Source organism: Alternaria ethzedia (genome assembly GCF_023757985.1).
Source record: "Alternaria ethzedia strain BMP 0044 chromosome Unknown scaffold_6, whole genome shotgun sequence".
NCBI lineage: Eukaryota > Fungi > Ascomycota > Dothideomycetes > Pleosporales > Pleosporaceae > Alternaria > Alternaria ethzedia.
In genome coordinates, this window is record NW_026056199.1 from 475099 (window position 1) to 501993 (window position 26895).

General features: G+C 53.4%; 11 protein-coding genes across 11 annotated transcripts; 6 read left to right on the top strand and 5 right to left on the bottom strand.

Moving 5' to 3' along the window:
• Window positions 1-249: 249 nt before the first annotated feature.
• J4E87_003427 (uncharacterized protein) lies at window positions 250-1404 on the bottom strand (the record flags this gene model as incomplete). Its single annotated transcript, XM_049375055.1, has 2 exons — window positions 250-806; window positions 903-1404. The coding sequence occupies 2 exons, from the start codon at window positions 1402-1404 to the stop codon at window positions 250-252; spliced, it is 1059 nt and encodes a 352-aa protein (XP_049234977.1).
• A 415-nt stretch (window positions 1405-1819) lies between these two features.
• Window positions 1820-2386, top strand: J4E87_003428 (uncharacterized protein; the record flags this gene model as incomplete). Its single annotated transcript, XM_049375056.1, has 3 exons — window positions 1820-1871; window positions 1975-2174; window positions 2255-2386. 3 exons carry the CDS (start codon window positions 1820-1822, stop codon window positions 2384-2386), a joined length of 384 nt encoding a protein of 127 aa, XP_049234978.1.
• A 157-nt stretch (window positions 2387-2543) lies between these two features.
• J4E87_003429 (uncharacterized protein) lies at window positions 2544-5087 on the bottom strand (the record flags this gene model as incomplete). Its single annotated transcript, XM_049375057.1, has 5 exons — window positions 2544-3497; window positions 3548-3751; window positions 3797-4091; window positions 4141-4910; window positions 4965-5087. 5 exons carry the CDS (start codon window positions 5085-5087, stop codon window positions 2544-2546), a joined length of 2346 nt encoding a protein of 781 aa, XP_049234979.1.
• A 1401-nt stretch (window positions 5088-6488) lies between these two features.
• Window positions 6489-8977, top strand: J4E87_003430 (uncharacterized protein; the record flags this gene model as incomplete). The annotated part of the gene is made up of 4 exons (XM_049375058.1): window positions 6489-6496; window positions 6525-7010; window positions 7058-8840; window positions 8900-8977. The coding sequence occupies 4 exons, from the start codon at window positions 6489-6491 to the stop codon at window positions 8975-8977; spliced, it is 2355 nt and encodes a 784-aa protein (XP_049234980.1).
• Window positions 8978-10072: 1095 nt separating this feature from the next.
• Window positions 10073-11144, top strand: J4E87_003431 (uncharacterized protein; the record flags this gene model as incomplete). Its single annotated transcript, XM_049375059.1, has 2 exons — window positions 10073-10213; window positions 10263-11144. 2 exons carry the CDS (start codon window positions 10073-10075, stop codon window positions 11142-11144), a joined length of 1023 nt encoding a protein of 340 aa, XP_049234981.1.
• Window positions 11145-11671: 527 nt separating this feature from the next.
• J4E87_003432 (uncharacterized protein) lies at window positions 11672-12432 on the bottom strand (the record flags this gene model as incomplete). Its single annotated transcript, XM_049375060.1, has 2 exons — window positions 11672-12101; window positions 12197-12432. The coding sequence occupies 2 exons, from the start codon at window positions 12430-12432 to the stop codon at window positions 11672-11674; spliced, it is 666 nt and encodes a 221-aa protein (XP_049234982.1).
• A 1004-nt stretch (window positions 12433-13436) lies between these two features.
• J4E87_003433 (uncharacterized protein) lies at window positions 13437-14872 on the top strand (the record flags this gene model as incomplete). The annotated part of the gene is made up of 4 exons (XM_049375061.1): window positions 13437-13520; window positions 13569-13838; window positions 13960-14260; window positions 14337-14872. 4 exons carry the CDS (start codon window positions 13437-13439, stop codon window positions 14870-14872), a joined length of 1191 nt encoding a protein of 396 aa, XP_049234983.1.
• A 1944-nt stretch (window positions 14873-16816) lies between these two features.
• Window positions 16817-17817, top strand: J4E87_003434 (uncharacterized protein; the record flags this gene model as incomplete). Its single annotated transcript, XM_049375062.1, has 3 exons — window positions 16817-16847; window positions 16902-17337; window positions 17388-17817. 3 exons carry the CDS (start codon window positions 16817-16819, stop codon window positions 17815-17817), a joined length of 897 nt encoding a protein of 298 aa, XP_049234984.1.
• A 324-nt stretch (window positions 17818-18141) lies between these two features.
• J4E87_003435 (uncharacterized protein) lies at window positions 18142-19948 on the bottom strand (the record flags this gene model as incomplete). Its single annotated transcript, XM_049375063.1, has 2 exons — window positions 18142-18558; window positions 18617-19948. 2 exons carry the CDS (start codon window positions 19946-19948, stop codon window positions 18142-18144), a joined length of 1749 nt encoding a protein of 582 aa, XP_049234985.1.
• A 729-nt stretch (window positions 19949-20677) lies between these two features.
• On the top strand, window positions 20678-23446 carry J4E87_003436 (uncharacterized protein; the record flags this gene model as incomplete). The annotated part of the gene is made up of 1 exon (XM_049375064.1): window positions 20678-23446. One exon carries the CDS (start codon window positions 20678-20680, stop codon window positions 23444-23446), a length of 2769 nt encoding a protein of 922 aa, XP_049234986.1.
• Window positions 23447-24571: 1125 nt separating this feature from the next.
• On the bottom strand, window positions 24572-26224 carry J4E87_003437 (uncharacterized protein; the record flags this gene model as incomplete). The annotated part of the gene is made up of 4 exons (XM_049375065.1): window positions 24572-25497; window positions 25707-25817; window positions 25870-26145; window positions 26191-26224. The coding sequence occupies 4 exons, from the start codon at window positions 26222-26224 to the stop codon at window positions 24572-24574; spliced, it is 1347 nt and encodes a 448-aa protein (XP_049234987.1).
• Window positions 26225-26895: the final 671 nt, after the last annotated feature.

Here is a 26895-nt window from a genome sequence, read left to right on the forward strand (position 1 = left end):
TATATGAACGCGAACGGGAATAGAGTAATTTCGCTCAAGAAGGGAATCCTGCGCCTGTAACGCGCAGTCGACGCTACCATACGCCTCTATGCGCCATGCGTCCATCTGAGACTTAATTATATCCCTGGAACAACTCCCTCTAAGAACTTCTCCTCCCACCCTCCGACATCAAGATACGTACAGCCGAACGTACGACAAAGTCTATCCCTCATCAGAATCAGAACGGATTCATCCCAACCACCTCCTAACCTAATAAACATCCACACCCAACTTCCTCAACTTATTACAATTCTTCAACTCCATATTCCGCGCCTTATTCATAGCCTCCTGATCGACACTAAACCAGCCCTGTGCCTCTTCCATCGCCCTCCTTTGGCGCACCCTCTCATTCTGACACCTCGTATTCGTAATATGCACATATTGGTTCTCGGCTATATCATCCAACTTGCGCCATTTCTTCGGCGTGTATTCATGCACTTCCTTGGGGTCGACGTAGTAATCTATCTTTATCCGCGTGGACACGCGCTTGAGTGTGTTGGGGGAGCGCGGTGTTTCGAAGACGAGGTTGGGGCTTGCGGAGGTGGAGGTTGAGCCGGAGAAGAGGGAGGAGAGGAGGGGGAGGACGAAGAGGAAGAGGAGGGGGAGCAGGTTGGCGAAGGCGGAGGAGAGGTTTTGTTGGCCTTCGCTGCCGGGGGGGACGGCGGTGCCGGGGCGTCTGCGCGGACGGCCGCCGCCGAATTGGTGGACGCGGACGCCGGGGCCGCCGCCGAGGTTGAAGACGAAGCCTGGGCCTGTGTCCATGCCGCCTGTGGTGCGTTAGTTCGTCGTCTTTTAGTTGGTCTTGCTGTGCAGTATGAATCTTGACTTTCAAGACCGAGGTCTCCGGGCAGAGGAATACGTACCAAAAGGCCCCCCAAACGCACCCCCAAAGAACTGTCTAAACAACTCTTCAGGCGTCATCTCCTCCTCAAACCCACCCCCTCCTCTTCTCGCAAACCCATTCCCAAACGGACTCGCACCACCCCCTCCATTCGCACTCGCATGCGCCCTCGGATCAAACCGCGCATCTGGATCCCCGCCAAACTGATCGTACTTCTTCTTCTTATCCGGATCACTCAGCACCTGGAACGCCTTGCTGACCAGCTTGAACGCCTCGTCCGCGCCGTCGTACCCGTTCTTGTCCGGATGCGTGAGGAGGGAGAGCTTGCGGTACGCTTTCTTGATGTCCGAGTCTGAACAGCTGGCTTTTACTTCTTCCAGACCGAGGATCTTGTAGTAGGCGGTTGGCGCGCATGATTTGATGCGTATTACGGCGGCTTTTTGCTCGACCGTGAAGGCTCGGCCGGCGCTGCCGTCGTGGTGGTCTCGCGATTTGGCGTCGGAGCCGGAGGTCTTGCCCGACATTGTGTCGTATGCGAAAGGCGGTTTGTGGGGTATCGGTGTGTTGTGGTGGGAGATTGTGCTGCCGGGGCAGGCAGCGGTGGGGGTGGGAGGCCGATGCGCAAGTGTGGACGGCTGGTGATGATCTAGCGGTGATGGCGATGGGTGTGCGTGAATCGAATATCGTCCCGTGACGGGGTTGTGGTTGTATTAGTCGTTAAAGCGTTATCTGTTGTCTGTCGAAGTTCGCGAGTCCCGGAGGCCAGTTTCCATGTGCTGGGTTGGCACGGGCGGGCGGTCCACTTGCCGGACCAACGTCATGGTCTTCACCCAATCTCAACCCATGTACCCTTCTGCGCGCATTTGTTCCTGAGCACCGGACGTATTCACCCATCAGTCAATTCTTTAACGCACTTCGATAGCACACTCGAACTCCGCAATGCCCGAACAACCGAAAGCCTCCATGCTGCAATCGCTGAGGAATTGGGGAGGTACGTCTATCCTATCACTTCCTGATTCACCTCGTCGCACGTGCCTCACATTGTCTTGCACAAATATCGAGGCAAAGTCACTAACTCAATCATTCTTGTACAGAGAACTCCGTACCGCCAACACTCCTCGCCACCCTAATCACAGCACAACATGCTCGTCCATTCCAGTTCTTCCCCATGACGTTTACCCCCGTCTTGCTCTTCTCCTCCTACCTGAACTTGAGCAACTACAAGACCGATGCTGCCGGTATCACGGCTGCATGGAGTGGGCTGTATGCATTGCTTGCTATGCGGAGAAGTCAGGTATGTTTCAATCAATTTCCCGCGTGGAAAGATTTCTTCATCGGACTACATCGAGAGTGGCAAAATCTAACCAAAAACAGGGCATCAAGAACAAGCTCAGCGCTCGCGGTATAGTAAGAGGAGGCTCACTCGCTCTCTGCGCGATCAACGTGGCAGGTTGCGGTCTAGCCTACACATTCGGCAAGCGAGAAAAGGAAGAGAAGAAAGCATAGAGCTCGACAAACGCCGTCATTTGTAACATTATGTATCCCTAAGATTGTAATCTCTAAAACTAGTCATACGATCTTGCAATGAGATCTATCAGATGCAACCCATCTCAAAGACGCCGTCGCTATGCTGAACAATCGACATCATTTGCGAGATACCTTATCAATCCCAGGCATCACCCCAGCCTTCCTCTTCTTCATCCGCCTTCGGCTCTTCTTTCTTGACCTCTTTCCTAGGCGGCACGATGACTTTTCTCGTCGTTCCTGTCGTGCTCGACCTGCTTCCTACTGCAGGTCTGGCGGCCTTTGCTGCTGGCGTAGCTGATTTAGTGAGACCTTTTGGAAGAGCGTTCTTCGTGGGCTTCTTCGCATTCGATTGAGCTGCCAACCATCCTGCGAAGTCTGGCTCGCCCTTGTCATCGTATGACGTCGTGGATGCTGGCTTCGACACGGCTGGTGTACCCCATGGGTCCTCCTCATCTTGTGGTTTTTCCTCTTCGTCAGCGAAGCCGCCCCAGTCATTGTTGAAGTCTTCTGCCTCGTCATCAAACGCCGCTGCTGGATCTGGTGATTTGATGGCTGGAATTGAGGCGGTACTCTTCGCGCTGTGAAGAGTCATTCCGGGCTTTGTGGCTACAGGGACTGGTGGTTTGCTGGCTGTTGTAGTAGCTGGTGGTACAGAGGACGATCTTTGATCCGCTGCTCCATTGGTTACAGAGTTGGCCTGCATCTCGCCGCTTGTGGATGCTAACTTGTTTGTGAAGCTTGAAATGGCCCAGCCGGCCCACGAGGTATCGTTTGCAGGTGTCCCAATCCGTGGAGTAGGTCCCCCGCCAGCGGCGAGACCTGGTGATGGTAGCACGGTGTCCGGCATTGTGGCCGCGAACTTGCGGATCCGTGCAATGTAGATGTCAACACTCTTCTGTGCTTGGTCGCGAATGAGCTTCTCCTTGTCTACCAATGAAGGACACATGATAGGAAGGAGCTTGGTCGCACAGTCATCTTCCGTGAAGAGATCGGCTGTTGCGGCCAGTGCAAGCAGCGCCGCGTTTCGAGCGTGTACGAACGGGTCACGTAGCGAGCGAGAGAAAGCTGCTGCGAGGACTTTGGCCCGGCTCTGACAATATGTTAGTGTCTGTTTTGTTTGTCTAATGTATCAAGACGTACGCTAGCTCCCAGGTTCCGCGCAATCTTTCCTAGACAGATTGTAGTGTTGGTCCGAATACCGGGCTGTTCATCGTTTGCCGTCTTTGCTAGATGGCGAAGAAGCTCGCCATTCACTGTTCTATCTGATAACTTGGGTACCACAGTAAGAATAGCTTTCACTGTCTGTTCTCTCACTACCGGTGCGATGTCCGAGAAGCCAGTCACCTGGTGATGTTAGTATTTCGTTTAAGCAATTAAATATGCGCTTACCATTTGGGGGAAGATCTTATCGTTCACAAGCTTCTGAGGTAGATGGTCGATCATGAGCGGCAGGTTGTCTAACAAACAGACCCGTATTCCTCGATCCGGGTTTGCGAAAAGCCGTACAACAACCGGTGTAATTTGAGTTTCGTACTCGTCGTCTGAAAGCTTCTGTCCTATTTGCATGACAGTACTGAATACCTTGGCACCTCCGCCTCCAAACTCGACAGACTTCAGTAGTTCAGGAAGTACCTTCATCTTGAAGAAATCCGCTGGGAAGTCGTCCGCGACCGCATCAAGCTTCCTATGATCGGTCAGGATACTGGTTAGAAATGGATTCTGGAATCACCTACCCGAGTAGCTCATTCCGCTCGTCCTCGGCTTTCAATCCCAGATTCTCAATGTCGTCCGTCACTTGAATCAATGGTGTTTGGAAGAAGCCTCCGATCCGCTTTCCCTGATCCAGAAACTGGCCCACGCTCATACGCGACTTTGGGTTTGGGTTGAGGAGGCGTTTGTATGATTGGTGCATGCTTGGTGGAATGCTCTTCATTTGCCCTAGCTGGTCGCTACTGTTGTAGCTGCCGTTGAAGACCTCGAAGATAAGGATTCCATAGTTGTATGCATCTACAGCGTGCGTCGGATTCTGCTTAACGACCTCCCACCCTCCTTTCGAGACTTCAGGAGCCATGTACCGTCCCGCATCTGGTATGAGACCACCATAGGTCGGTATTATGGAATCGTCCTCTTTCACAGAGCTCAGCGCATCGAAGCCGCCAAGTTTCCACTCGCCGCTCTCGCTGAAGAATATAGACGCTGGGCGGATGCATCCGTGTATCGACGCAGCATCGGCATTCACGAACTTGAGCGTCTTCGCAATGTTGTGTAGCCCCCATTTCGTGGTCTCTTCTGTCAGACTCTTCCTCTTAACATGCCAGCTGAGTGGGCTTAGTCGTTCAGTCGCGATGTAGATATACGTCTCCGTCTCTACCGTGTCCAAGACCTTCACGACTCCTGGATGACGCAGGGTGCGTAGTTTGCGGAGCGCATTGCGAGCGAGGGGCAGTCGCGACTTGTTGGCGGTTATGTCGAAGGAGAAGATGCTGCATTTGGAGCCGTCTTCCTAGCAGGCGTACGTTAGCAAGTGTTCGCGCACAGGCAGACCTCCGGGCCATACTCGCTTTGTGCCGTTGTGCAGTGTCCAGATGGAGTCGTTCAAATCGACCCGATCCCCAAATGTGTAACCAAAGGCCGGGCCTTGCGATATCGCAGACGCGACCGCTGATTTGAGAAAATTCATAGCGCTGCCGTAACTTTGGTGAATCTGTACAGCAAGCACATGCAAGTGCACGCAGAGGCCAGATCCGCCTGCCCCACCGGATCATCGGCACGTGATAGCGTGATCCACGCTCAACGCACAGTCCTGGAGCCCTGGATTCTTTCCGTCCTCAACACCGGATGACACAACAATCGGCGCACTCCCGCCTTTACTTGCAGCCTCGCATCGTTCTCTCACCCACACGCATGAGAAATCACAAACTCCGCATGGCTGCTCGCAGGCTGTTCTCACATCGTCTTCTCCCGTATGTCGCGCGGAAGCGGCACCTTGTCCTAGACGCGTCTCTCCGGACTAAGCCCACTCTATTCCGAGTCGGGTCAGCGGATTGAACCACACAGCAAGTAAGTAATCAAGCACTGACAACTGACGCGGATCCCTTCTCGCATGATGACCATTGGTAAAAGGTTAGATCGCTGAGAACACTGAGATGGTTTGCCTTTGCGCCTGCTGCGTGGCCTAGCATGTCGCGGCCTTGACTGTTTGCGCGTGCTTGCCCGTTGAAGAAACAAAGCGGAAGCCTCCAGTGCAGCGAAATGCTGCCATGCAACAAACAAACTGAACAGAACGGATCCACCTCGTTCATTGTCACTTGACTCTCTTAACGATAGTTCAAAAGTACACGCTAACATTCATGGACTATTGCAGGTACTAGCTTCTACCTCCGTCCAACATTCCAGATGGAACATCATGAGAGCGAACAACAGGCGCCTTCTGAACCTCGCCTCAAGCTACCACATCATGATCGGCCTGGCGTTGTCGACAAGGAAGTCTCAGAGAAGCCTCCCACCTTGAGCCAAAGTCACGTACAGCCGCGCCGAAAGAGTGTGATATCACCGCCTCCAATGAAGCGTCAACGTACAACATCCGGCAAGCCCAATTCGACGATTCGAAAGGCAGGTCTTTCGACTGACCCTAGCGCAGTCACGCACAGGTATGGAGGATGTTCAGGAATACATAACTATACTGACGAGTACTATAGCTTTAATGAACACGTTGTAGCCACCTCGACTGCGCAAAGTAACCTGAACGCGGGCATAATACCGGTCTCCAAATCGTTCCCAGCACCAGCTGCTCCTCAACCACATGTAAACCGGAACGCCCGCGATATCTCAGGCAGGCGCCATGTATCTCAATCAAGAAAGCCCTCGAAGTCCGGTTCATTTCCTAAAGCTACCTGTCTCATCTGTGATAAATCCAGTGCCACGAGCTATAACCCGATAGTCGCATGCTCGGGATGCTCTAGATCATACCACGATAGCTGTCGAAAGCCTCCGCTCGCCCCGGGCACTAATCCGTAAGGTGCTCACACCTTTAATGATAAATAAAGGCTAAAGAAGACAGGCTACTGTGGCGATGCTCAGCATGCTTGAGTGATATTGGAACACGTAAGCCTTCCAGCGTGTCCTCAGCACCGGCCCCCGCTAGTCACTCTGTCGTGAGAGAATTGTTGAAGCCGAGATTCGCCCACCGAGTTTCAAATGCCGTGCCACCAGATCGTGTCCCAGAGGTCATTCCTGAAAAGCGTGTGGAGCCTGAGATCGCCCTAACCACTCCGAGTGCTGCCACATCTGTCAATCTCAATAAACCCAAGGATGTTTTGGGCCCATCTCAGCCACTTGAACCAAAGCTGCTCGAGCGCACAGAGATTCCGAACACACCATCACAACGATCGAGCCAGTTTGACAGTTCTATACCCGAACATTTATCAGAAAAACTCCCTAACGACCGTGTCTCCCAACAAAACACCTCTACGCAAGATGATGAGGATGCATTGGCCCTCGATGATCCGAGCCACACCCAAAACCAGGTCCCTTTCACAGCTTTGTGCTCGGGCTGTCGAAAACAGACCGCATTAGGCAAGGCCGGAGAGAAAGATGCTCAGTGGTACGTGGGTGCATATTTTATTCCAGACAAGTCTGATCGATGTATAGTCCCGGCTGTCGCACAAAATTACGTATTGCAGAAAAGGGCCAACAAGAGATACCGGAGACTCCGGATGTCGACACCGCTCGTCGTCATGCGTCACTCCTACCAACGAGCTCGGCAAATTCGATTAGTCATCAATCAGCTGCAAGACTAGGTAATCATGAAGTGGAAATGGTTTCCTCAACACATGTTCCGCCCATGTCAGAGAACAAGCCTGGGTCAACAACGGCCATAACCGGCCCCTTGTCCTGGTTCGACCCAGATCGGGCAAAGATCCTGCCGGATATAGGGAAGGTTCGTGATAATGCTCTGCCTGGCTTATCCTCCGCAGACACACCAGCTCCAGATGCCTTGATTACTTCACAAGAAACCTCACTTGAGCAGAGTGCGCCGATAGAAGTAACGTCGACTGCTGAAACTCTTGGCCAGAAGACTATGTCAAGACCCAACGAGATAAACCCGGAAAGTTCATCGTCCAACAGCGCTTCAGTACCACAGGTCAATGAGCCGCAAGAGCGCTCTGTCCAACCCGCTGAGACGCCAGATCTCGACGACTTAGCAGGAACGTCCGGTCCGCATGTTTTTCGTTCCGCCTCAACACATAGTCTAGATCTGCTAGGAGAAAACGAATATCGGAATCTGGCATCCACTGTTCCTGAACCTACCCAAGTGGGTACGCACATGTCGCCTAAGCACCCTTCTACCAATGGTTTGCCGGATCGAGCTGCCCCTGCAGCGGCCAAGGAACACGAGTCAGCGGTTTCAAAGTCGAATGAGACGGTTGAAAGAGATTCCAATATCTCTGAAAGCCTGACCGAAGCACACTCAGGTCCGTCTATACCAACGAAGCGTCACACAAACCGCGATTTAGCTAGGATAGCCTTGGTGTGTGCACAAGGCACAGGTATGACCGCGTTGGAGATGATCGACTGGCTGGCTTTGAGATTCTCCTACTTGAAAAAAGGCCAAGGTGCCTGGGAGAAGAGTCTTAAGTCAGTTCTCTCCCATCAACCTGAGTTCTACGGCGAGAAGCCTTCAGGACGGCCAAATGAACGTGTTGTGTACAACTTCACTAGCACAGCCAATAGGGCGAAATACGAGGAAGAGTACCATGAGTACCTTCCTTTGCCTTCAGTGCCGGGACCCCAGGACGGTCACCGGGAGGCCAGGAAGAGTACACCACAGCGTGCTGTAGCGGACAATGTCATGCAGCACGAGGAAATCCAGGATAAACAACCAACTCAGACCAAGAGAAGAATTACCAGAGCTATCAAGAGTGCACCAAGCCGCCGGAATGCTATGACTCACGATTCCCTACCGACACCAATGACGGAGGAGGTTACTACAGATGCTGAACCAGGATTCAACCCATTCGAGCGTGCTACTGTCTCACGTCCGACAAGGGCGCCTGTTAACGATCTCGAAGCCCAACGCGGAACGGACTTCCGGAGTGCATATTCGCCCAACATAGCGCCTTCAATTGAGACCATGACCTCGGAAGAGAAGGCTGCAAAGATTGAAGAGATCAAGGCCAGGCCATCACGGAAGCAATTCTTTGGAGCGAATTGGCGTTTGGCACACGTGCGAAAATACGGGCGGGAGGATATTCATGATGAAAGCGATGGTGCATGGATGCCTCATGACACATCGGAGAGATCGATGACGGATCGCAACTCTGCTCCGAACGATCGCGATGAGAATCAGTCTTTGTTACAGGTCTTCAATCTTCCGACCAATACTCGCCCTTTCAGTGACGGCAACGAGCTGGTTTTTCGGAATACCACGTTGGTAAGTCACCGCACCCAGTCTTTCAGGGCAATAGAACAGTGAACTGACAATCTTTACAGGTTAATGGACGACTGCCCCGGTCGCGGCAGGCATATCGAGTGGGCAAAGTGTTTGGGGGAGAACTCACTATCAACTGAACCATCGGTCCTCGGCGCACTGTATCATCTTTTACCGCATTATACCCTATCGTTCTTGGACTGCAATATGATTATCTTTCCTTACCCGTCGATTGGGCATCTGTGATGCATACATCTTCTGTGGTGACTAAACATTCTGTCTCCGGCTCTTCACAAGACTCTGCAAGCCGATCATGGTTTGATCAAGGACGAGCATGTGGAGCGCACTTGGAACAAACTTCCGTTGCTGACAGACCCTCGCTTGGCGCCCTATGTACCCGCCAGTCTCGCGCCTTCCATCTCCACTGCAAGCACCCCAAAACAACGACTCCCAGACTGTGGCGCCTCACATTGGACGGACGGGCTACCAACGATTGAAGGCCCGCTTATGTCTTGCCGCCCGCGGTGGTGCAGCCCATGGCGTGCGGATGTTTCTAGCTCTGAAACACGGCCCTTGCGGCTACGCGAGCGCGTTTCAAGGCGTCAACACCAATCATTACGCGACTGCCACACCTCGACCAAACCGCGCCTCATCGGCTGGATGCCAAAACCCCACGTTGACCCTGTACGATGCCTTGTAACAATTTCGCAGCCGAGTCTGCTCGCTGCGAAATGATTGACTGGGCCGCCCTCTCGCAGTGCCGTTCCCGCCGAGTCTAGCGGGGAGCGTTTCACATGGGCCGGTAGTACGGGCGCGACTACGGTCGCTGGAGTCGTTTGGGCCACTCGAAGGTGAGGCGACGAGCCTTTCCCAGCGCGATGGTCGATATTGGATTCTATTGTAAGGTTCGCGACTATGGGCAGGTCAGGCTAGCGGCGAATTATGTCCTGAGGCTCCCCTCCTCCTTCACCTGGAGTTCTTGCTTCTCCATTTTATCTTCAGTCTTCACGTCTCTATTGTTCGTTATTGTTACTATTGTTGAAGGCATGCTACTGCCTTGACGGCGTGGGACACTCCCTTTTACCTTTATCTTCGTAAACTTAACTTGTTCAATCTATACGCTCTCTCTCCCTTCTTTTACCCTACGCTCGACGCGACTGCTGGACAGACCAATTGTATCTCTCTACGAACCTGGACGATTCAGTATCCTACGACTCTCACTCTACACGAACAAAATGGCGCTTCTCTCAGCCGAACACCTGGCTGGTCCGGGCTACATTATCCTCAACGTCTTGCGCGGTCTGAACATCATTGCTCTCGCTTCCGTGGTCGCCAGCAGCGTGGTCATGCTGGTGAAGACCTTTATCATCTCCAAGGTACGTCTAGAAACCTACTCTTGAGACTCGCAAAAGCTCACATATGCAGTTCTTCTTCTTCGATGCCACGAGCCATGTGATCACCGCAATCGCCGGACTCTTCTTCATCGTCTCAGAATGCTCGCTATTCCGCAACTTCTACGCCCGCAACTGGCCACTTCTGAGCCCCTCGCATGGCTTCGTGACTCTAGGCTGCGCGATGATGATAGTCGGGCTCAACATGCTCGGCAACATGAACAAGGAAGCCACAAGCCAAGAGTCGCTCACCCTACCTTTCTGGCGCCTACTCGTAGCCTCTGGCATCCTAGCCATCGTCATCGGCTTCTTCAACATCGTCGCGAGCTTCGTCTTCCGCGACAAGTCCCGGCGAATCACCGCGCGCATGGTCCGCTCACGAGGCGCCATGACCCTGCACGAGGACGCCGAGACGCAATCCCAATACGACCCCAAGCACAAAGCCTTCACCATCACCACGCACCACACCGGCAGCACCTCCTCGCGCAGCGCCTTCAACAACAGCCCACCGCCCATGCGCACAGGCACCCCGCCCGTCGACTGCGGCTCCCCTCAAGTCCCCTCCCCCACAAAGGAAGACCCAAACCGCCTCTCGCAATTCGACTTCAGCCCCCTCCGCGCCTTCCGCAACGCCCGCCAGTCCTTCCTCCCTTCCTACCACAGCCAGTCACCGGCTAAACCTAGCTTCTTCTCGCACCGCCCCTCCAGCTCCATCTACTCACGCACCACGTCGGGCGAGCCTGCACGCAAGAAGTTCTGGCAGCGCCAGCGCGAGGAGCAGGAGGAGGAGACTGCGCGCATGCCGGAGATTAGCTATCCGTTGAATGTGAATCCGCAGTTTGCTCATCTTGTTAAGCCGAATTTGGCCCATCATCCTAGTGTTAGGAGGCCGGAGGCGGATTACGAGAAGTTTTAGGTGGACTGGACTGGACTTGCAGGGGTACGGGGGGATTTGTGAAGATGGAGTACGATTACTATGATACCACTTTCTTTTTTCTTCTTTTTTCTTTAAGTTGTTACATCAGCATACTGCTACACGCGGCATTGGCGTTTGGCACATTGAGACTACTATCGTTGACGCTCCATAAAGACGCCTATCTGTCGAGCGAGCTGTCCTTCATTGGAAACGCTACTTTCTTTTCTGGGGTTCTCACTAGCATATACTCCTCTCTTAGCAATATTTAGTATTGCTATTCCATGACTTTGCTCTTCATTGCATCTAAGTGATATGTGATGCGCATATATATTTACATATGGTACACAGCGTGAGAGTTCGCTGATCTTTCCTGACTTGGTGCTTTGCGAAAGTGCTTGCTACCAGCCAGGACGTGGCGAGCTGTCAGCCTTCGCATCAGCCAGTCCTCAAGTATCCACCCACTCCGCAAACCAGAGTTGCTTCTCTCTCCACAGCAGCCACAGCATCCCCGCCATCTACCTCTCCCCCTACTCCTCCACAGCAATTGCCTGGAACGGATCAATAGCATTCCCCTGTGGATCATAAAGCTCCAACCTCGTCCCATCCTCCAGCGTCAAACTATACTCCTTCGTATAATACAGCCCACCCCTGCCTCTCCTCCTGCACGTCAACCTAACCTCGCCCGCCCTCTTCGTCCCTTTAACCCAGAAGCTGATCTCGATGCGCCCATGCAACTGGTTGATCTCGCCCTTGATCCAAGGATATTTACTCGCAAAGTAGATTTCGTCGCCGAGCTGCTCGCGCACGAGCGGGTTTGTGCGTAAAGCGTAGAGGGTTGCGGTTACGACGGAGGATTCTTGCTTTTGGTAGTTGAAGAAGGCGAAGAGGCAGGCGGTCATGGCGAGGATGAAGAGGGGCATCGTTTTGAGGATTTGAGGGGATATTAGGGGTGGGACTCTGGGAGGGGGGCTTGTTAGTGGGTTGTTGCGAAGACGGAGTGTGGATGGAGGGTCAATGGGCTGAGGATGGGTGTTGTGCAAAGGTGGACATACGGTGGTAATGCGCGGTTTGGCCGGCGCTCAAGCAGTATCTCGCCATCTTTGGGTGGGGGTATGAGGTTCTCAGGTGACCAGACGCTGGTTGGTGTTTTCCAGGGTACGACGGGCTTTATGTCGCTTTGCGGTGGTGTGGTTGATGCGCGGCGGAAGGGTGCGATGCGGCGGAGACATTGGTAATTCGCTTGCGGTCGCGCGCGAAGTAGCGCTGGGGAAAGCCGTGGAGGAGGCATGGTGTTGTGGTTGAATTCCAATTCGGTGGGTTTGGAGATGGGTGGATGAGATCAGTGGATTCGGTGGTGATGATGTTTGCATGGTTTGCATCGTTGCGCTAGTGGGGCATGGTCCTCGTCGACTTCATCATCGGTTTCATCAACACCAATATATATCATACACCCTACGCGCAGGGTATCTATGAGATAACATCTCTGACGTGATACTACTCGAGAAAACCGCGAAAACACCTGGGCGCGAGCAATGGACCGTCCCTTGCCCAATTGGATTGGCTCCAGAGTACTACACAATACGCGTCTTCCCGGAATGGATCCAGTGTATTTTGACATTATATGGTACGATACACGGCTTCTTGCTTCATTGAATGCCTCTCGTCATTCTACTCGAACATGACCGTGAGGCACAGGCCTATCAAGTTGACACGGAGTACACGCCTCTATGTCTTGTCTTTTCCTTCTACAGTCGCGACATCAAAGCTCTCCTCGAATCTTTCATCTACTATCTCATCAAGTCGTCATGCTACTCTATATGTGACATACTTATACAAACGTCCTTGAGTTGTACGCAATAAGGTAAAGTCCCTACAGATATTTGCAGCGTTAAGGCATGCTCGTACCACTGTCAAATATAGCGCATGCCTTCAGCGCACTTGATACCTAGTCGTGGATTTGGGAGAACAAGGTTCACCGAAGCACCTCATACATAAAAAAAACCGAACAACTGCCTCCTAGAAGTCTACATTACCCCAAAGAATATGTGAACTTCGACCCTTATACCAACGTAGACGGCACAGTACCTGTTTAGCTTTTTCCTTGTATGAGGTGGAAGCCTCTAGTCAACTGTGCTCAGCGGTGTGGGCGTCGCTGCCCTTCGTTGTAGCCAGTCACATGAGAGCCCGTTGTTAGCGGCAACGCCAAGCATTGCTCTTTCTATCTACAGTGTTTACACACGTTCCGATTTTCACTCTGCCAGATACAATCGTCGCATCAGCAAATCGCCCACGATGCCAGGACTCACTGGCGTTAAAGCACCGGTGGTGTATTTGGTCCAAGATCATGACATTGTGCTCACGACCGAAGCCGGCTTGGTAAGCGACCTTGACCTGCATGCGATGTCTAGCTGACCTTTTGCGCAGTCTGATCTGTGCATTACCATATTCGGCACCGTTGACGACGATGGCGTCAAACACGTCACAGACCTGCTCGTCAGTCTGGATATCTGCACCAAGTCACCTTACCTGAAGGCTCTCCTCGAAGCTAGCAAGGACAAGACAGAGCTTACCTTCGGTGATGACGCCAAATCAGTTCACGATGGTGAGAACAAGGAGGGTTACCTGATCTGGCTCGCCCATCTCCATGAGCTTCCCGAACAGCGACTGGAAGAGTTGGGTCTCTTCAAGGGTAAAGTAGCCGCCACGAATAGCTCCGAAGATATCTTGCTAACTTATCACTAGTATGTAGCTCCCTTGCTATGCTTTGCCAACGCGGTTCTGAGACATCTTATTATTCGTGCTAACAGCTTGATAGGTCTCGCTTGTGGGAGTTTGGCATGCGATATCGCTGTGGGACACCCGTCAAGAAGGCAACATCAAAGAGACTTTGGGGCCTTGGTTCAACAAGTGGTACGAGAAGAACATGGCCAAAGTTGACCTGACTGTTCCGACTGCTCGAGCCCTCGCATACCCTTGCTATATCTTCGACCATGCTGTCGGCTATGCGCGCGTCACCAAGTATCTCGCCTATGAGCATGTTGGACACGTCAAGGAACGTCCGCCGAAGGGTTTCAAGGGCCCCAAGCACCTCCACATCAACGAGCGCATGTTTGTCGGTAAGTCTCTTCCTCTCTTTTTTACCCATCTACACGCATGTACCAGAAAACTCCGAATGCCAACATTGCTTAACAGGTCCTCTGAACCATGCCCGCGGAGGCCTCCGTAACTCTCTTCACAAGTCACTCTATTCGCGCGTCGGCAGAATCCTTCGTTCCGAGACTTCGTTGTGCTCCTGCTGGGATGCCACTATCGGTCGTTACCAGCTAGCCCTTACGAAGTGCGATGCTTGGCCAGTCGACGATGTCCTCAACTACTCCAGTATCGGCCAGGTCGTACGTCGCCTCAAGGCTTTCGATTACGCGTACACTGCGAAGTGTAACCGTTGCCGTAGCATCGACTGGGAGAGCACCGTCCTCAAGGCCATGTCCAACACGCTCGGATACTTCAATGGCATGTGCCTTGATTGTATGGACCGTAGCAAGCCTCGCGGAGATAACCTAGATGACGAGTATGAGAAACACAACCAGTCTGTTGGAGGTCGCTGGGACACAAAGTGCCGCATCAAGCATGGCCAACCTACCTGGTACATATCCTGGCTTGGTCGACCGGACCTCCGTGAGAAGATTCTTCGAGGTCCTGACGGCTACCGTGCGCCCGAAGAGGATTGAGAGTCTCGGGATGGGCGGATGTAGCTGACAGAGTGTTCGTACATTACGCATTCACCCAATATCTCGTGGATGTCGGTGCATAAACACGCTTATTGAGGACCTGCGAGCTGATGGGAGTACGACTAACTAGAGTTGTTCTGACCAGGGCTGAGCTCATGGAGTGCACATATAGCTGTTGATCACGATCACAATACACAGCGTTCAACACATGGATGGAACTGAAAGTGATGAAGTTGGAACTCTATGAGATTCATTAAGTGCTAAACGCTCGAACATCGGGTATCTCCATGCCTATCGTACACTCATCGTCATGCTAACAATAAAGGAAATGCTCTCGTAGCCTTCGTCAGAGAAGCTTAGTGGACACGGCGAGCGTTGCGACCGTCAGTACCGTGCATGCGGCGGGTGCCAGCAGCCTACATAATGTTAGTAAAGTACATTTCATCAAGACCAACGATTGATTACCTTGAGACCTGGCCTGCGAGTCAAAGAACCCCTCAACTTCATCATCATTCCGCTGACTTTGTCACCCATGGTAGCATGACGCTTGTGGTGGTGGACTGGGGCTGCAGTAGTAGCGTGACCGTGGCGACCACCAGTTGTGCGAGTGGTTCTGGTAGTCGTGGTGGTGGTGACGGTAGTCGCAGGTGCGCGCTTGGTGGTGCGTGTCTTGCGTCCACCCAGCAGGCGGGTCTTCAGGGACGGGCGAGCACGAGTAGTGGTGCGAGGAGCGGCGCGGCGGGCGAGCGGCATGATTGCTGAAAGGTGTTTTGGTAGGTTTAGGTTGGTTGAAGTAGAGATAGGGTTGTGATGTAGAGTCGGAAGCTCTTAGGATTAATAGCTTATAATAGATAGAATGGTGTAGTGATGTGAACACACAAAGTCGTGCTATAACCCCCCATTCTTATACCACATCCTCCCAAAGACCCCCAACCCCAGTCCACGCAATCTCCATTCCTCCCAAGTCCCTGAAATCAAGTTCTACACATGCCCAGCACCCTGCATCTGGCTGCGATCGTCTATCTCACGTCATGCAGGGACCCGGACAAGCTTGTGCCCTGGTACCAGTACATGAGTCGTGGCGCATGACGTGCCCTAACAGCTGTCTACCTTGTTACAACGGCCTTGGTGTGGCTTGTTCCATGCAAGAGCGAGTTACGATGGCCGTTGGTGCTAGGGGTCTTGGAATCGGAGTGGTCGGGCGAGGCTGGATGCGGTCATAGCGCGGCGCGGCTGGACCCTGATTTTAGGACGGGATGTACGTCATACCTCTGAATAGCTTCATCGGCGTCATCGCTGGGTTGTGAAGATTGCGAATACGGCGCCGAGGTGTTGGATGGAATGGCAGTCGGTAGTAATACGGTACTGAACTCGTCAACACAGGGTTGCGAGCACAACGCAGCCTGAGAAAGTCTTACAGGTCTGATCGACTCGATGACGTCGCGACCGACGAGCTTGGTGGGGTTGCTTCAGAAGGTGCCCCGACTGCATTTCTCGTAAGTAATCCGAGCTGCAGTCTCAATCCTCTTCTCAGCTGGAGGTTCTTTTATCCTTCAAAGAATACAGCTGTCGATCATAAGGCCGTGCGAAAGAGCGCGTCAAAACTACGGGTAAGGCTGAGGCGACGTTAGCCGTTCCCACCAGTTCGTGCCAGCATCGACACATCGACCGATGGCATTCTATCGTCAATGGGCATTTCAATAGTCCCATCCTTCGGTGATGTTCCGCCTAACCCACCACACCAGGCTCCACTCTTGCACATGAGCGTGCCGTGACAGCCTTGTGATGTCACAAGAAATCATGAACGTCAATAAAAGTTCCACTTTGAACGGCGCTGGCTTCGACAATTACACCATCCTCACACTGAGTCAAACAACTGCACTCAATTTCTTCTCTTTAGACACTTCTTTCTAATCTCGAGATACCCACAAACCACCACACAATATGTCGTCCAACAAGGGACAGTTCGAGCAGGGTAAGCACGCACTATAGCATTCGACCACTTTCCTGTACTTACTCAGTATCACAGGCTTCCAGCCCGATGTTCAGCATCAACAGGCCCCCGGTCTCGAGTCCAAGCTGGACCCCCTGCCCAAGGTCGACGAACTCCCAACACCTGAGGGAGGAGCAGAGAAGTACAAGGCGGCCGGCAAACTCAAGGGCAAGCGCGCCATCATCACCGGTGGAGACTCCGGCATTGGCCGCTCAATTGCCGTTCTCTTCGCCATGGAGGGAGCCGACAGCTTCATCGCCTACCTCCCCGAGGAAGAGAAGGACGCACAAGACACCAAGAAGATGGTCGAGGAGAAGGGACAGAAGTGCTACACCCTAGCCGTCAACCTGAAGGAGAGGGCAAACTGCCAGAAGGTTATCGACGAGGCTGTCAAGCAGATGGGTGGCATTGATATCCTTGTCAACAACCACGCTTACCAGATGATGATCAACGACATCCACGACCTTTCTGAGTACGTATCACTTCCTCCTAGTCTGCAGCTAGCATACTAACAACACACAGGGAACAATGGCTCCACACCTTCGACACAAACATCCACCCCTTCTTCTACCTCTCCAAGTACGCCCTCCCCCACATGAAGCGCGGCGCAACCATCATCAACAACGCCTCCATCAACGCCTACGTCGGCCGCCCCGACCTCCTCGACTACACCTCCACCAAGGGCGCCATTGTCGCCTTCACCCGCGGTCTCTCAAACCAGTACGTCGGACGGGGTATCCGCGTCAACGCCGTTGCACCTGGTCCTGTTTGGACTCCTCTCATTCCTGCTACCATGAACGACGAGGCTATCAAGCAGTTCACTGCCCCGATTGGCAGGCCGAGCCAGCCTAGCGAGATTGCTACTTGCTTTGTTTTCTTGGCTAGTAATGATAGCAGCTCGATTAGTGGGCAGACTATTCACGCCAACGGTGGTACTATCGTTAACGGTTGAGCAAATGTCATTGTTGCTTTGTCCGTTACCTTGACGCGGATGATGCATCTTACGAGTTTACGAACATGTAATATAGTCAAATGAATGAATCATAATGCAATTGACCCTATTTCGCACATTATGATGCATGATAACGCCGTCTGATGTCTTTCCATTCTGACTTCACGCATGCTACTTCGGAGGTTATTCATACCCATTGCTCAACTCACTTCCGTCCAAAGTAAAATAGAGTCATTGCAATCATCGTATTGAAACATCCACTATGGTATCTGGCCCTACACAAACTCATCGCATCGCATTACAATCCCATATCAAACCACATCCTCAAGGATGATTGGCAGCCCCATCCTGCCTCGGCGTAGGCCCCTCCTTCATCTTCTTCATAATATTACTCAACTTCCCACCTCCGCCACTCCTCCCCTCAATCTGCGATCCAGACACCGGCGGCCCTTGATACGCCGTCTTGCCCGGTACCGCGGATGGCCCTGCACCCGCCTGAGAAGGGGGCGGTGCAGCTCCAATCGTAGGTCCTTGTGGCTGCGGGTGTGACACCGATGTATGATTCCCCATGTGTGGTTGTTGCTGCTGCTGCTGCTGTTGTTGGGCAGCGTATTGGCGGGCGCGTGCGGCTTCGATTTCCGATCGGCCTTTGTCGATGACGGCTTGGTTTTTGGCGTGCGCGGCAGGGTTGCGGCGGTCGAATGTGTCGTTGAAGGTTCCGCGGAGGGTTTCTCCTGCGCCCTGCGAAACAGTGTTAGTATGTGTACGCATGTCGAGTGGTAGTGTGTGAGGTGCTTACGTGGATACCCGCTGCCGCAGCTTTGAGGTTTGCCATGGTGCTCTGCTTGTTCAGATCGTGACCAGCGCGGTATGGAACCGGGCGGTCTGAATCGTTGACGTTGTTGGTGTTGATGCCAGACTGTAGGCTAGGGGGTATGCTGGATGGCTGCTGGTTCGGAATGGGCGGCATACCGGACTGCTGCTGTTGGTATGCGGGCATTTGAGGAATGCTCGATCGCCGTGGTGGTTGCTGTTGTCCTGGAACTGGAGGTACGGGTGGGATGCCATCCTGGTGTTGCTGAGAGTCCATCCGCTGGTGGTCTGGATGAATGCCATTCCCAGGCACCTGGCGTGGAACTCCTTGGGGCGGTGCTCTCGCAGGGTAGGAGAAGTTCGCACGGTTTGGGCTGCTGGGAGTGACTGGGCTGACAACTTCCTCCATCGGGTTCGGCCTCTGAACTCCAGGCGATACTGAGTCCAGTTCTACTCTATGCCGTATGTTGTTCTTCGCTGGTATGGGTGGAGACGAAGGGCCGTCAGTGTTGGAGACTTGTGGAGATAGTCTGTTGCCTGGTTGGTTGTTGCTCATAGGCACTGGCGGAGTGATGTTTTGAGGTATAGCGGACTGCGCTGAAAGACCGGGGCCTTGATGGTAGTGGTTGTCCGGCTGAGGAGGAGCCGGCTGTGGTGGGCTGGGTCCAGAAGTGTGTACGCTTTGCTCAGACGGAGCAACGCTGTCGCCGCGGGGCTGCTCTACAGTAGTAGAGCCACCTGGGCCGGTTGTAGTGGTCGTCGTCGTTGTGGTGGTCGTTGTGACGGTGACGATGTTCCCCGAACCGGCATCGCGATACGTCTCTCTGCCCACATCCTCATGGCTCGACCGGCTTTGCAGAGTTTGTTGCGTTTGCGTGGGAGGTGCAAGGGTATTCTGATGTTGCACGTTCGGTGGTGTAGTGTGAGCGGGAGGTGCTTGGTTGTTCGTAGGTGGATGGTGGTACTGTTCACCGGAGATGGGACGAGCTTGGTTCTTGAAGCTCGGATCTGCGCTGCTGCGCTCGCTACTGTAATACGCCGAGTCGGCATCCCTGCGCGCCTTTTCCTTTTCTTCCTCTCTGTGAGTAGGGTTAAGACTATCTTTCGATGCCTTCTCTTTGGAAGAGAATGGATTGGACATGCGCCATTTCGATCGCTTTTCCTTCTCAGCCGACGTCATGTTGTCTGAGCCGGACATGGGTTGCGAGGAATTGGCTGCGGGTTGACCACTCAAGCCACCGGTCATCTGCTCAAGCTCCTGTCGTTCGCGACTCTTTCGCTTTTGAAGTTTGGCTGGCTGTCGGAAACCGTCATCCATTGCCAGCAGTACACCCAAACTCGGTTGACAGGTGGGACCCGATTACGATGAGCACGTGGAGAGCAGGTCTCGGGAACGGTGGTCGAAGCTCTTGACCCTGGAATAAGAAAATACTGTATGTATATCAAACAGTATGTGAGTATGTGCAAGGTGCGTTAATGTCAGTAGTGGGGAAGCCTTTGTATCGAGGACGAAACCCGAAGCAAGGCCTCTCTGCCCGCTGAAGACCCCATGATATCATACCGTGGTTCTGTGGCGCAGGAGAAGTGTGGCACCCAATTGGGACAGCCAGCGGGTGGCGATCAGTGGAAAGACGGCTGACAGGCAGGGATCTTGACGCTCGATGATGCTTGAGGGAACCTTGCGAACGGACTATCCAAGTTTGCGGTCTAAACTATGCTTCGCGCGGTTAGCCCGTCCGGATTTCTATTCGCGTTGTGGGATGTTCGCAGTGTTCTCGAGTTGAAGCGCTTAATTGATGACTGCTTGCGAAATGAGATGCGAGGCTGTTCCATCATGGGCGATGTTGGTGCAGCGCAGCTGGGCGTGCTACCCCGCGCACTCAGCCGCAACTCAGCCCGCTTAGCTCGAGGCATCAACACATTGAAGACGCTACAATCCCATTGTTGTCACCATGTTCTTGCGACGTTCGCAGCGACCAAATCTATTGTTGCCTTTTCTTGTTATGCTTAAAATCCACAACCTGTCGTAGCTGCATGCGATCCCATCATGGCGGAGGTGGTAGGCCTGGTCGCCAGTGTCGTGCAGCTAGCTGGCGCAGGCTTGAAGCTGTCCCAAACGCTGTACCAGTATGCCGATGGTGTGGCTTCTGCCGATCGCAGAATCAAGGATATCGCGAACGAAGTCAAGCTCACAAGCTTCGTTATCCAAGAGCTGGGGACCATCTTCGAGAGAGACGAGACTGCAAACCTGATTTCAAAAAATGCAGTCAGGACTGCGAACGAGACGATCAAAGAGTGTTTTGCGGTTTTCACGGAACTTGAGCTGAAAATCAACAAGGGCAAGCCAGGGAAGATGGGTCGGCTGATGTTGCCCTTCAAAGACAACAAGATCGAACTGCTCCGAAGCCAGATCGATAAGCTCAAGAGTACGCTAGAGCTGTTGATGCAGGTGCTCATACACGCTCATCAAGTCTCATCAGAAAAGTACAACCGCGAAGCTGAAGCGAAGCACCGAGAGGAGATCAAGCAATTGCTCGAGAACAAGAAGCAAGCTACACAGAAATACGAGGAGTCGCTGAGAAACTTCAGTATCAGCGATGGCAGTACTATCGTAGATGATGGCGATCGATCGCTACAGGATAAAGACGACATTGGTCCGCCGTCTGACCTCTTCAACACTGCTGGAGCTATCGGCTCAACAATCAACCCCGATACGCTTGCCACATGCGTGGGCCATGTACGGAGCTTACTTGCAGACATTGAGACACTGCAACTGGCTTTGGCCGAACAAGTAAATGGGGATGACCACTCCGATCACCATCAGAAGGCTATCGGATCTTACTTCCTCGCTCGCTCCCATCTCGACAGTGTTCTGCTTGGCAAGTCTCAACCCAATGTCACTGATGCGAAGATCCGGCAATCGATCAGCAAGAGGCGCACCAAGACTTCCATGGTATCCGATGCGGCGGCACATGTAGAGCCTCCCCGGAAATCTCGCCCCGCTCGTTTGCGGCCCGAAAGGTCAAGAGAGGAGATGGTGCAGAGCTTCGAGCTGGAGCGAAAGCGAGAACGACATAGTGCTATTTACTACCAACCTCCTGAGAGCTTGCTCGATGATGAGAGAGCACTAGCTTTGCTGGAAAGATGGGAAGTACGTCTCGAGCGCGAAAGACGAGATGAAACGACAGCCACAACAGGCTACCGTACTGCAATGCGCCCAAATAGCGACGACATATCTGTCGGCTTGTCTTCTAAGGCAGAGTATAGGTCAAGTAGTTACCGCGCGGCTTCCGCGCCTAAACTCCAAAAGACCAGCACTGGGACCGACACAGAGCCGGATGAAGCTTCAGACGGTGGACTTGTAACCGAGGTACCAGATCGAATCGATATTATACATAGAGCAGCTAGAAGGCGCTATGACCGCCTACCTGTACAGCCATCGCAGTCAGCCCGCGATGAATCCCCTTTATCGTCACACGGATATACATCTGAAGAGATAGAAAGCAGTCATTATGCATCTAGTGAACTCAATCAAGAGGCCGAACGACGTTCCAAGAAGGACAAGAACAAGAACGAACGGCTGGAAACAGGAGAACGGAGGAGGCGCCCGCGTCGCTTTCGAACAACAGCAGAATCCCTATCCGTTGGACGTCCACCCTTTAGTCAGGTCGCCCCGTTCGCAGGCTCACAAGACCCATGGAATTTGCGCAACGACGAAATTGCACCTCCTATCGACCGAGCTGAAACGAAAGCTAAAGAAGAAGAGAGAGCGGAAAGAAGCGAGAGAAGGCTAGAAGAAGCGAGAAAGAGAATCAGAGAAGTGAAGAAGAGGATGAGAGAAGAAGAACAACAAAGACAAGAGCAAGAGAAGCAAAAACGGTCGGACACGGATTCAAGTTCGACTCTTACTAGTGGTAAAGTACCCCACCGACAACGCGCGTCTTCGGCGGCATCGAGGACATGCACACCTGATCGCATCGAAGACATCCCAGAGTCAGCAGGCCCAAGAGGTCGCATCGGCGCAGCTACCAGACACCATGAACGGTCACGCTCCCGCTCCCGTGTCCTGGTCCGCGTTAGTTCTGGAGTCTGGCAGTTCCAGCACAAACCAGCAGAAGACGGTAGCGACAAGCAAGAAGAGGGTGTGGATCACGAGTCGGGGCTCAAGCAAGATGAGGAGGGGGCAAAAAAGGAACGAATGATGAAAGCGGCCTTAGGAGGTGTTATGGCCTACCAAACCGGCCACCGCAAGCTATCACCTTCTCGCTCCCCTCGTCCCCGCCCCCCTCGTTCCCGCTCTCCTCAAAACGACCGAAGCTATGATAGCGACTCTAGCAGCTATGTTAGTCCAAGCGAAAAGATCGAGCGTGAGCAAGAAAGAGATGGGATCAATCAGCTAAAAGAGGAACCGCGGCGTGATCAGGTGTTGGAGGGAGAGAACACGGGGGCGGAAAGGGAACGACGAAGGGGACCACTCTGTCTTCTCCCTTGTGCAGTTGACACAAGCAGGAAAGGCGAGCAACGTAAGTGTCATCCGAAGCTTGCAGAAACATTCATTCCTCTCCCCGAGAGTCCAATAGCAGTATTACTAATGCCTATACCCCCAGTGAAAAAACCACTCTCCGCCTTTGAACGGCGTCTTGAACGGCTGAGACAAGAGAGCACAGAGGAGTACTCATCCCCAAGTAGTCAAGAAGACACTTCAGAAAGTGAAGAGGCCGAGGATTCATGGAGTTACATTGACGAGACGGGAGAGGTGGGTCGAGTGGACGAGGTGGATGAGTTACTGAAGGAATGGACTACTCTGCTTGGATGATGTGTGGTTTTGGTATAGCAATTAATAAGCCTCACATAAGTGACATCAGCACCCCTACGTGGAAATAAGTGTAAAGGCTCATGTGTACTTAATACATCTACAGTAAGCATCACATCTGATCCGCGATGATGAAGGCAAGCGCACAGTATAACCCAAAGCGCGCACTACAACGACCACCTCCCACCTCCCACCAGCCTTACAACCATCACTCCACATCAACAATTCATCAAATCAAGCCATGAATTCATACTCTCTAAACCCATCCCTACCCCCTCCGGCCATCGCAAACCCAACCCAACATCCCCCGACATCGCCCTCCGATATCGAACCACACCGAACAAGGTAACCCATCCCACCTCACACTTTTCCGTCCCGTGCCTATCCAACGCCGACATCTTTTCCGGTGCGACGCGACACTTACGCGCCGGCATCTCATCACGGTTCGCCGTGACAATTTTTCAAGACATACCCGTACCACCGCACCCCCATCGCCCACTCACCCCCATCCCGGCGCACCATGACAAAACGCATAACATAACCCACACGCCGCGGGCTTGACTTGATTTACCCTAACCAAAACCAGTAATAAGCTATCGCGCCCCAACTCGCATTTGGCGTGTGGGCTTTTTTGCTTCTTCGACGTGGACGAGAGCAGTGGGGTCGGGATCTTGCTTTGCTTTTTTGGCGGGGCAGGGGCGCGTGGAGGGGCGCCACGCGACTGCCACCTGCTTGAGCCCTGACTAGGAAACTTTGAGCATTGCTTTTGTTGTGGTGAGTAATTTTCTGGAGGCTTGGTGACGTGATGGCGTGATGAATATTCCGAGTCGTGAAATGCTGAGGGTTGGGTTGGGATCGTGTCTAATTTAGATAGCTGTGTCTATTGAGTCTTTCGGGTGCGGCTTTCTCCGGTGTATGGTTGAAAGACGATGCGTGTGGATAACTGATTTGCCTGGTGGGCAGGTACAAGTAAATCTTGATGCGAAGAATGTGGTGAAGTATTTCATGATTCTATTTCATGTAAGGTATCTATATACAAGTGGAAGCATCCAGCTTCCGAACGCCAAGGACAATGAAGGTATCGTAAGGTATCATATACAAAAGGCAATCCGCTCAGCGGCGAAATGTTCACCACCAGTCACCCTGGTCGTGCATGGCGGCAGCAACCTTGCGGAAACCGGCGACGTTGGCACCACCGACGAGGGATGGGAACTCGCCCTCGGCAGGAGTGAAGTACTCCTTGGCAGTACCCAGGCAGTTCTCGAAGCAGTCCTTCATGATGCCCTTGAGCTTCTCGTCGACCTCCTCGGCGGTCCATGACAGACGCTGGGAGTTTTGGGCCATCTCGAGACCAGAGACGGCGACACCACCGGCGTTGGCAGCCTTTCCGGGGGCGTACCAGATAGCCTCGCCCTTCTTCTCGCGACGGTGAGCCTCGAAGACCTCAATGGCCTCCTGTGTGCAGCCCATGTTGGAACCCTCAGCAATGAACTTGGCACCAGACTCGATGAGAGCCTTGGCCTCGTCCTCGGAGACTTCGTTCTGGGTCGCTGAAGGAAGAGCAACGTCGACCTTCTTGACCTCCTTCCATGGGCGGGCACCCTCAATGTACTTGAAGCTGTGGTTCTCCAGAGCAGTAAGAGCCTTGCGCTCCAACTTGAGGGCGGCGATCTGGTTGATGATCTCCGGGGTGAAGCCCTTGTCGTCTTCGGCGATCAAAGCGCCCTTGCTGTCGCTGAGGGAGATGACGGTTCCGCCGAGCTCGATGATCTTGAGCGCAGCGTACTGGGCAACGTTTCCGGAACCAGAGAGGGCGACGCGCTTGCCCTTGAACGACTCCTTTCCGCCTGAGGCGTAGTTGATCATGTGGTCAACGTAGTATACGAGACCGTAACCGGTGGCCTCGGGACGGATCAAGCTGCCTCCCCATGAGCCACCCTTGCCGGTGAGGACGCCCTCCCAGCGGTTGCGCTCTGCTCGGTATGCGCCGAAGAGGTAACCGATCTCGCGACCACCGACGCCGATGTCGCCCGCAGGTACGTCTGTGTCAGCACCTGTGATTTACGTAAGTGAAATGTTCCTAGTGGAGAACCAAGGAAACAGCGCGAACGTCGCCGACGGGGCAGTGCCAGACAGACGGGAAGATAAGGCAAGATAGACCCGCCAGATCTCGTTGGTCTGCTGTCGGAAGAGCATGCGAACCGTTGAAGGTGCATGCCCCACTGAGGCTGAAGTGAAGGGACGCGCTAGGGTCAAGACATACCGATGTGCTTGTTGAGCTCCCTCATGAAGGCAACGCAGAACTTGCGGATCTCGTTGTCAGACTTGCCCTTGGGGTCGAAGTCGCAACCTCCCTTGCCACCGCCCATGTTGACTGTGGTGTGTTAGCTTGTTGTTTGTATGCGCTCGAGTCGGGTATGACGTACGGCCGGTGAGAGCATTCTTGAAGATCTGCTCGAAACCCAAGAACTTGAGGATAGACAGGTTGACGGTAGGGTGGAAGCGGAGACCGCCCTTGTAGGGACCGAGGGCAGAGTTGAATTGCACGCGGTATCCCTTCTGGACCTGGCACTCGCCCTTGTCGTTCTCCCAGACAACGCGGAACTGGATGATGCGCTCGGGGACGGAGACGACCTCGAGGGCCTTCTTGTATTCGGGGTTCTTGGAGAAGAGGGAGGAGGCCTCGAGGGTGGAGACGAGCTCTGCGAGGTGTTAGATGTGTTGCAGATGTGGAGGCGCAAACGTACCCTTCCTGGCTTGCTCAAACTCGGGCTCAGACATTGTGATGTTGGGTATCTTGGGGACTGAAAAAAGATGTGAGGTGATGGGAATCGACACAGTCAAGAGTCACAAGTTGATGGAGAGAAGAGGCAGGAGAGAGTGTCTGGTATATATAATTGCAGTCGGCGCAAGCTAGATAGTTCGCTGGGCCTGCGGTGACGGTGCGCGGAACAAAGTCGCACTCGATTTGAGTACGTCAGAGGCCGGGAGATTGGGGTGCTGGACCCGTCTCAGTGGTCAATGGGGTCTACTGCACGCCATGTTGATGCAAACCATGGTGTGCACTTTTTCTACTGATAAGGATCTGGCCAATGGGCGGGCGAGGACAAGTATCGCGGGGTGGTTGCACGTGAAGTAGCGGGGGCTCCGGCCACTCGAGGCTCGTGGCGGGCGGTAATAGTCGAGAGTCAAACCATGGGAGGCGACGCGATGCCGACGTCGGCGGGCGCGCGAGGGAGTCTTGTTACGTTGGGCTTTCGCCTAGTGGCGTGTCAGGGTAAAGAGAACAGGCAGGGAGAGTGGGAGAAGCCGGAATGTGGGCGTGAGCTTGGGCCACGCAAGATTGTCTTGGCGAAGCGACCTCCTGCTGCGGAGATGCCGGACATCCTCACCTTTGTATGCGACGTCGTCCCACAAGCTTAAAACCTATGCAACATGGAAATAGCTTCTTT